The sequence below is a fragment of the Electrophorus electricus genome, chromosome 22, assembly GCF_013358815.1.
Source record: "Electrophorus electricus isolate fEleEle1 chromosome 22, fEleEle1.pri, whole genome shotgun sequence".
Classification (NCBI taxonomy): domain Eukaryota; kingdom Metazoa; phylum Chordata; class Actinopteri; order Gymnotiformes; family Gymnotidae; genus Electrophorus; species Electrophorus electricus.
The window spans coordinates 6,668,939-6,679,156 of NC_049556.1; the positions used below are offsets into that span (position 1 = coordinate 6,668,939).

At 40.9% G+C, this 10,218-nt stretch overlaps 1 protein-coding gene across 1 annotated transcript in view; it reads right to left on the bottom strand.

Moving 5' to 3' along the window:
• Positions 1-508: 508 nt before the first annotated feature.
• rbms2b (RNA binding motif, single stranded interacting protein 2b) overlaps positions 509-10,218 on the bottom strand; it is a 20,308-nt gene continuing 10,598 nt past the window's right edge. Inside the window, 12 exon segments of the mRNA XM_035521684.1 lie at positions 509-553; positions 556-591; positions 686-727; positions 729-767; positions 870-886; positions 889-979; positions 1,087-1,137; positions 1,322-1,415; positions 1,510-1,556; positions 1,684-1,793; positions 8,271-8,350; positions 8,466-8,623. Of these exon segments, the coding sequence (XP_035377577.1) occupies positions 509-553; positions 556-591; positions 686-727; positions 729-767; positions 870-886; positions 889-979; positions 1,087-1,137; positions 1,322-1,415; positions 1,510-1,556; positions 1,684-1,793; positions 8,271-8,350; positions 8,466-8,623 (810 nt within the window).

Consider the following 10,218-nt stretch of genomic DNA (forward strand, 5'->3'; position numbering starts at 1 on the left):
AAGGTTAAGCGTCCCACTGCTTGCTCTTTCCACTCCTGGAAGAATCACCAGTATGTTAATGTCTTATTTCCTTTCAATCGACAAAGAGACATGATCCTTTGGTCCTCTTCAGCAATGCCTACTCTTCTGAGGTCCAGAGCAGCAAATAAGGGAGACACTGCAAGCAGATGCCCCACAGTAAAGCTCCCATCCGCTGATTCCTGGCAGAGATTAACTAAGAGAAAGAATATTGTGACTACACCAACTGAAACCAAAAAAGGGAGGCAAATTACAGTTTTAAAGCTTTTTAAATATTTAATAACTTTTCCATTACATGATGAAAAAACCTCACTACTTAACTGAAGATTATTTTGCAGTGAGATTTTGACAACTTTGACATGCAAAACTAAAATGGGCAGGTGTTGTATATGCAGTGTTATTTATGGCTTCTAAAAGATGCAAGGGCAATCATGTAAGGTTGTATTGCCAACGTAAAATATGTTATGGGGCAATCCCACCCACCTGCACTTCACTTGCCATGCTGGTAGGAGTACGCTGCATGCTCCTCTGGGGCGTCTCTATGGCAACCTGCTGCTGCTGGACGCTGCTCTCCTGTGGTTTCATGAGGTGAGAGTGTTATTCTGTGAGCAAGAAATCTGTTTTGAAATCACTTCTCACTTTTCATGCTGGATTATTTTTGCTTTACCTCAACGGAGACACCTGCAGGAGGCACTTGGGTGTACTGGGGTAATGTAAGACCCCTGCATAGCTGTGTTAGCAGGTATATACTGAAAACACAGAGGGATCAGAACAGTAATTGTATTGTTACTGCAAATATTCCATGTTTTCCATGAGACACTGTGTGCTTGTGCCTCTGCAACGGGACCCACCGTGCCAGTGCTACCCGGGACAGATGACTGAGCTGTTGGGTGAGAGGCCCCATCATTGCTGCAGGCTGAATGGACAGGGTGTGATCCATTGTGGGTGTTAAAACTGTACCCTGTGCTCAGTTCAAAAAAAAGAGAGAGAGAGAGAGAGAGTGTAAGACAGATGGGAACCATACAGTACTAATACTGATAGAGGTGCTGCTGTAATTAAATAACTTACCGTTGGCTGCATGAGGTACGACTGATGATGTACCCAAGATGGGTTGTGTACCTGCAGTACAGGAAAGAGTGTGTTTATTATTAATTCAGCGCAGATCAGATAAATGCATGCAGGGCAGTCAAAGATAGTGGTGTTTGTGAGGGCCGCCTCTCTGCTTTGATACACATACGGGTGGAGCAATTGAGTACAGTGAACATTACTGGGAGACAGAGCATGGTGTGGAGACAGCTCTGACCTGGTATGCTGATACGGGAGAATGCATGTACGGAGAGATGGAGGTTTGTGTGATCATTCTGTTGGGGGTGATGCAGTAGGGTGAAGAGTAGAACCTGCAGCAGGGTGAGACACTCAAGAGTATAACACCGTCTCTCAAACAATGCAAAAGCAATATCAACATTTTTAGCTGATGAACTCCAAGCTCACCCGTTCTGTAGAGCAGGAGTGGGGTCATAAGTCAGTGTCACTCCACCCTGTAATGACGGAAAGCCAGCACGAAGAGTTCTGTTAGTGGAACACTGGTGTAATTGCCACTATAGAGACCATGTTTTTTCTTGAAGAACAAGGGTGAAAAGCACACTTCCTTCGAAAAGGCCTCACCATCTCCCCATCTCTTGTCCACAGTCGGCCATTGTGAAGATATTTGCCCTGATTCTGCCGCTTCTTCTGGCCCCCATCAGCAAATTTGCACAGCAGCGGTTCTGTAGGCACTGTAGGCAAAGATCCAAGGGACCATTTTTAGTAAGAGCATTCTCTAAAACTATGAAAAATAAGGAGTGAAAAACATTCAGTATTTAATTTTTGGGAAAAAGTCCGTAGATGCTTAATCTGCATTTCTGCTTTTAAAAGTCATAACAATGAATAAAGAGTCTATTAACCATTTGAAAGTGTCATAACTTCACTGAACAAATTAGTTTAAAGCATCAAGGCAACAAATGGAAAAATATGTGAACCCTTCTATTGTTTAACTAGTGGAGTTTCTACTGACCATAAAAGGTAGGAGATTTTTATATATATATATATATATATATATATATATATATATATATATATATATAAATACACACACACACACACACACACACAGAGCTCCGTAAAAAAATAAGAGACCACTCCAATTTTTTGGACCACTCCACTCCACATCTACAGCAGCCATTCCATTCGAGTCTTTATTGAATTCGTTCACAGACACACCTAATTCTACTTAATGAGATGCTGAATATGTAATCACCTTAACAAAATCCTATTCTAATGAGCAGCAGTATAAAAACCACTTTTACTCTCATCACTATTCTCTTGATATAGAATGAGCTGGATTGGAAAAGCAGTGCTAGGACTTCCCAAAAAGTAAGTGTAGTCAAAATACAGCTACAGACCATGCCAAAAGAGTTGAAAAGGAAGGTTCTTATCAGGAAAAGAAGGGTTCAATTGTAGCTTTACTGGCAGAGGGATACAGTGATCGTCAGGTTGCTTCCATCTTGAAAATTTCAAAAACTGTGGTTCATAAGAACAAGGTCAAGCAGCAAACGCATCTACCGACCATGATGATCACCACCTCATTCGAATGTCACTTAACAGCCGTAAGATGAAAGGCAGGGCTGAAGTCATGCAAAGCTAGAAAAAAAAGCCCTTCATCAATGTGAAGCAAAAAGGAGCCAAACTGAAGTTTGCGAAAGGCCATGAGGATTGGACCGTAGAGGAGTGGAGTAAGGTCATCATCTTTTATGAGTGCAATTTTCAGCTTTGTCCAACACCTGGTCGTGTAATGGTTAGACGGAGACCTGGAGAGGCCTACAAGCCAGAGTGTCTCGCACCCACTGTGAAATTTGGTGCAGGGATCGGTGATGATCTGTGGTTTTCAGTAAGGCTGGAATTGGGCAGATTTGTCTTTGTGAAGGACACATGAATCAGCCCCTTACAAAACTGTGCTGGAAGAAACCTTGCTTCTTCTGCTCTGACAATTTTCCCCAACTCTGATGATTGTTTTTTTTTCAACAGGACACTGCTCCATGTCCACACAGCCAGGTCAGGTGTGGATGAGGGACCCCCAGATCAAGACCCTATCATGGCCAGCCCAATTTCCAGACCTGAACCCCATTGAAAACCTCTGGAATGTGATCAAGAGTAAGATGGATGGTCACAAGCCATGAAACAAAGCCAAGCTCCTGGAATTTCTGTTCCAGGAGTGGCGTAAAGTTACCCAACAGCAATGTGAAAGACTGGTGGAAAGCATGCCAAGACACATGAAAGCTATGATTAAAATCAGGGTTATTCTACCAAATATTGATTTCTTGACTCATCCTAAGTTGAAATATTAGTACTGTGTTGTTTAGAAATGAATATGAGCTTGTTTTCTTTGCATTATTCGTGGTCTGAAATTTCTGTAACTGTTTTGTTATTTGACCATTAGTCATTTTTCATTAAAAAAAAAAAAACTAAATCTAAAATACAATATTTTTATTTGGAATTTGGAAGAAATGTTGCCAGTAGTTTATAGAATAAAACAAAACTGCTCAGCCTGGTCAAACACATACCCATCAATTGTAAAACTAGAGAAACTGATAATTTTGTAGTGGTCTCATTTTTTTTTTCCAGAGCTGTATATATACACAATTTTTTGTTCCTACATATTGATTTTCCAAAGGGGTGGGGGGAGGGGGGGCTGTTAACCAGAATATTTCCCCGCCCCCTCCACACCTCAGAAGACAATGAAACAGTGAATTATATGCCAAAACTATGATTAAGGCTGGTGGCAGCAAGTCTATTTTTTCATCCTGTGTTGATTTTTCAATCTTTCATACCAACATGACATAATTACAATTGTGGTTATTCCTCAACGTTACAAAGATACTGTGTGGGTGTACCAGTGGACTGACAGCTGCATTTATTCACCACTATGACGTTTGTGGAAAATTCCACACATTATAAATAAATTGGGCAGTATTAAACCAGTTAGCTGGGCAATGTGTCAGATTTTTATGCAATAGATGATTCTCCCATGGATTTTAATCCAGTTAATGAGGCTGCCGTGAATAACGCAAACTCTTTCAGTGACCAAACTAATGCTACAAGGGTCATGCACTACAAAGCTGGACTCCCTCCATTTTCCTGTGGATGGTAATGACAAAGAAAGTTGTCTGTGGAAAGCTAGACTGGAACATGCTGCTAAAGCCACTAGGCACTATGTGGTGATGCTCTAGTTTACTGGCTGTCTTTACTGTCATCAGTAGAATAGAATTATGAGTAAAGTGTTGCAAGGCTTCAGTGATGTGTTTCAGGAAATGTTGCTTCATTTTCAAACTTTTGTGAATACAAGGCCTGGAATATCTAAAGAGCTACTGGAGAGCTGTACAGCTGAAATCACATGGCTTTTAATTGAAACATTTATGGTGAGCCTGCCATTGCCATGGCATGATTTAGGCTCATTGTTGCGGGTTTGGATCTAGTTCTCCAATCTAAGCATCTTTCCCTATCATGCAAGTGGGAGCATGCAGAGGATGCTCCAGAGTTGCCTTGTTTCCAGATACCCTGCACATTGTGACACTCTCTTCCAAACCCACTTTGTTGCTTTGGAGAAGCCTGCTTACTGTCCACCTTGTATTACCTCTCCATGGGACAGATGTCTCAGGGAGTGCGATCAGTATGTGAGCTTTGTGCTTGAGCACACTATCCATCAGGAAAATCCATGCTACTTGGTCATTTCAAAGAATTGCAGCCAATATCACAGATCTGCCCATTACATATAAGCTAAACTGGTATTGGTCACATGCTATGCTAATCTCTTGCTTGTGAAAGATGTGCAACTACAATAAAACAGCATATTTTTGATGAATACCTTTGGCACCTTGGCATTCCGAAATCAATTCACACTGACCAGGGCAGGTAGTTTGAGTCGAATTTGAAGAAACAGCTGTGTCGCCTGCAAAGAACAGAAAACCTGCACTTCACTGTACAGTGCCCATTGTAGGGGTGAGAAACTGAAGACCCATCTATTCGTGGAATATTTAAATGACAACTGACCCTGCTCCCATATTGAAATTAGTACTTTATTAGTACTAAATTAGTACTTATTGTAGGGTATTGTTTATTACACTGATGTTGTTTAACAAACTTTAGCGCTTATTGTTTCTTGCACTTATTACTGTTTAAGATAGACCTTATGTATTTGTACTTCTAGGCATCAGCATTGATCCCTTTGTTTGTACAGTATTCTAGATCATTTGTATATTGGACTCTATCCTGCTGTACTGGCTAGGATGTAGGCTGTTTGAGTAAATGACAAAGCACTTTTATAAGTCGCTCTGGATAAGAGAGTCTGCTAAATGCTGTAAATGTAAACTGTATAGGACGCAGAAGGATAGTAGCTAGCGTTAAGTACATATCTCAGAGTAGTGGTGGAACTGAACATACTTATAACTCCAGCATCCATTCAAACCCAGTGTTTTTTCTTGCTTCTTTCTAGCTCACAGGAGTGAGCCACACCTGCCAGTTGGTCTCTTGTTGAATATTGACATCTACCCTTGGAACACCTGCAGCATATGCAAATTACATCACCACATGCTGATCACGGGCCCTTATCACGGGCCCAGCAGCTGCTCAGAACTCTGTGATGGCCAACTAGCATTAGAAGCTCCAATATGGCCAAAAGGTTGTCCTTCATGCTCTCAAAGCAGGAGATCTGGTATTGTTCGATGACCCAGCACAAGGAATGAACAAACTGGCACACAGAGGGATGGTGCCTGTTGTCATACAGATGAACAAAGATGGAGAAGGAGAAGGATAGCAGCCTTATAATCTTATAAAACACTTATAAGATCACTGATCCCAAGGACAGGCATTCTGGTACAATGCAGTCACCTCAAAGCCCACAAAGGAACTCAAGTTTGCCAGTAAACAGTCCATAACCTGCAATCTCAGCTGATGCCAGCATATGCTACCCATACTACATTATCAGCCCTTTTTGCCCGCAAACCTCTATATACATGCCTTCTTCTAAGACTGTTGTGCAGCATGCATGATGTATGTAGTCCTACTCAGGTTCATTCTCATCCTGCCCATGTGTCCCAGATACAGCCCCTTCTCTGGCTATTCCTGCACCTCTTTCTACAACAAACAGTGAACAGTAAACAGCCTGCAAAATTCCAAAACTTTGGTAATTAAAAAAGAAGAATGAACAGTGACTTTACTTTTTTGTTCATTTGAATTTAAATTGTTTATTTGTAAATTTTTTGTTGATCACTTCAGGCATGGTGTTATCTGTAATATAAAGGGATATATATTCTTAGTTAATTTGTTAGACAATTTCTGAGTAGTTTAGCATCATCACTCTGATATTTTAGTTCCTACGTTTTGATTTTCCAATGGGGGACCTGTTACAAGAAACACTCGAGAGAGAGAAAATATAATGTTAAAATTCTAAAATCTAAGAAATATAATATTATATTATTGTGTAAGCAGGCCAAGAGTTGTTATATAATGTCAATTTGTCTATACATTACATTCTGTTCATGCTCTTTGGATGTCTTCTTTGAATGACTTGTTCCAGATCACAGCAAAGCAGTTTCTTTAAAATAGAGGTTATATTTTTTACTACTTTTCTTCTGCTTGATTTAATCCTGTATATTAGAGTACCATCATGTTCCATGACCAAGCCTCTTTTGTATTTTAAATCATTTATGAACATCACTCATCTCCCTTATGGTACACTCAAACATTAAACATTATAAACTAGAAGAAAGAAGTGCAACCCTGTCACACCAGGGTTCTTTATGATGTGATGAACGATTCATGACGTGATGGTTCTTTATGATGTGATGAACGATTCATGACGTGATGGTTCTTTATGATGTGATGAACGATTCATGACGTGATGGTTCTTTATGATGTGATGAACGATTCATGACGTGATGGTTCTTTATGATGTGATGAACGATTCATGACGTGATGGTTCTTTATGATGTGATGAACGATTCATGACGTGATGGTTCTTTATGATGTGATGAACGATTCATGACGTGATGGTTCTTCATGGTGTGATGGAAGATTCATGACGTGATGGTTCTTCATGGTGTGATGGAAGATTCATGACGTGATGGTTCTTCATGGTGTGATGGAAGATTCATGACGTGATGGTTCTTCACGGTGTGATGGAAGATTCATGACATGATGGTTCTTCACGTTGTGATGGAAGTTTCATGACGTGATGGAAGTTTCATGACGTGATGGAAGTTTCATGACGTGATGGTTCTTCACAGTGTGATGGAAGTTCATGACGTGATGGTTCTTCACGGTGTGATGGAAGTTTCATGACGTGATGGTTCTTCACGGTGTGATGGAAGATTCATGACATGATGGTTCTTCACGTTGTGATGGAAGTTTCATGACGTGATGGAAGTTTCATGACGTGATGGAAGTTTCATGACGTGATGGTTCTTCACAGTGTGATGGAAGTTTCATGACGTGATGGTTCTTCACGGTGTGATGGAAGTTTCATGACGTGATGGTTCTTCACGGTGTGATGGAAGTTTCATGACGTGATGGTTCTTCACGGTGTGGTGGAAGTTTCATGACGTGATGGTTCTTCACGGTGTGATGGAAGATTCATGACGTGATGGTTCTTCACGGTGTGATGGAAGATTCATGACGTGATGGTTCTTTATGGTGTGATCGAAGATTCATCCCCTTGCACTCGTTGTATAATTGTCATACTTAGGAAGAGTATCAATGCTGAATTCTCTGCTTGACTACAGTAGGCTCAACTGTTTAGTAATACTTTTATAGGATTAGTACTAATTTAAACTAATACTTTAGTAATACGTTTTCTTATGGGATTCATCTTCTTTTCTGAGGCCACTAATATCCATTTTGACTATAGCATACCGTACTTGAACATAATTCTGCTGTGGAGAGCAAGTAACCAAAATTTATTTTGCTACTCAAAGTTTGTGTTTTCCTATGGCAGGAAAAGTGAAATCCTCACCTGAACTGATATTTATAAGAATATCATTCTTAATAAGATTCACATGCTTTTTCCATTAATGACCTTGAATGTTTTATTCAATTAAAAATGTTTGTTATATTAGACTTTCTTTATGCATTATGACTTAGGATCCGATTACATTTTAGGAGCTGTTCATTTGCAAATGTGGAGAATTCTAAAGGGTTCTCAAGAGAACCGTGTCATATACCTGCCACTCCAGGCGGAGTCTTGATGTATTTGCCATTGAAATGCTGAATGACGGCCTCGCACTTCTCTGTTGATTCCATCCTATCAGAAATGTCATACATCAAACACTGACGCACCATTCCAGATGATATTTGTGTAGTGTGGCTTTCTTTCAGAGGGTTTTTTCCCCTCACTGGAGGGAGTCCTCTGGTCGTACCTGGCAAAGCCCACCCCTCTGCTGGTGCCGTTGGCATCACGCAGGATGCGTGTGGAGATGACCTGACTGAAGGGCTTCAGCATGCCCTCCAGCTCCTGCTCATCCATGCTTAGCGGCAGATTGGAGATGTAGAGGTTGGTAGGGTCCTGCTCCTGTTGCTGCAGAGAGAGCGAGAGAGAGAGAATGCAGTTACAGTGTTGTTTCTCAAGGATTTATTCTACTGTTTAACAGTTTAACTTTTTCTTTTTTTTTTTTTTTCCTTGAGCTATGAGTATCCTGACTATTGTTTCCTAATTAACCACATTTCGCCCAACAAATATGAATAACTTTAAATAATGCAGGTTAACCTTTACCAACAAGTTCAGGGATTTTAATATATCATCAGGTGTATATAATACAATATAGTGTTTTTTAATATATTGTGATAATAGCAATATAACTGCAGTATAATTGTCTTCTCCTTTCATACACCTACAGACAGGCACACACCGGGAGGCAGGTGCACACACACGAGGAGCACAGCGGTGTGGCTGGACAACCGGCTGCAGTCTTGCAGAACTTCCTGTGCCAGTGTGGTACAGTCTACTCACTCCTCACCCCTGAGGAACATGCATCACTCTGACAGGGCTACAGAGTGAGACAGCAAGTGAGGGAAACTGCATGTCCACACTGAGAAAACCTTACCAGCTTCAGCCTCCAATACTGACTGAAGAAAAATAAGACACACACACAAAAGGCTCCAAAATGGTGTGTGTGGGTGTGTATTCAGAAATATTGGAGACTTAATGGAAGTAAGTCCAAATAATTATATAGTGACTTACAGCTTCAGAAGCAGCTTTTTTCCTTGGTAAAAGGTATCAAAATAACTGGCTTAAAGATGTTCAAGCTGTCAACCTATTACCATATACACATCCTAATTAGTTCCAAGTACTGCAGTATGACAGCTCACAGCATAATATTGATACAACAGTCTGAGGACGATCGCTGCAAGCCTGAGTGAGTATGCCCTTAGCTAATTACCCACTTTTTCATATTATACTGCAGCCAAAGGCCTTTCTTGCTGACATTTGGCCATATGAATTTCAAAAGCTTTAAATTATGCCACGCAGTTTAAATCCATTCTGTTAGTCATCATTTCAGCAACTCATGGTATCACGTGCCGAAAACAAATTCAAAGGATCATAAAGACAGACGGGAGATAACGAACCTGCAATTCACCCTGCAGCCATTTCGCATATTCATCACCCCAGTGTGCAGATGAGATTAAATATCTGTAAATGCATTACTGCTTCATCTCCATGTCATGAATAATGCATGCATAATTGCAGTGACCCGCAGTGAAGGTAATTTTTCGTACTGATCTCATCACTTGAGACACAGCGCCCTCACACACATTAAACAGGTCCAGGAAAAGCCCTCGGCAGCCTCCCCATAAACAGAGTTGCTCCTAAATAGGTCAGGCCACAAAAGTCAGAGATGGCTGTAATTACGTCTGGAGTAGAAGGTAATAAGGCTGACAAGAGTCTGGGATCTAAAATGAGTGTTACTTTATATTCCTGTGTGACAACAGGGGAAAAACTGCATTTTCAGGCTGGTCTGAGACCAGCTGTCCTTCACATTGCAACCTTACATGGAAAAATGAAAAAACACCCTGAGAAACGGGTTTTATGTAAAACACTGGTACAAGTGTGGGTGATGGAGCCCGGCTGTGAGCCTGGCCCAGGGCCTTCGGCCAGGGCCAGTGCAGCAGAAT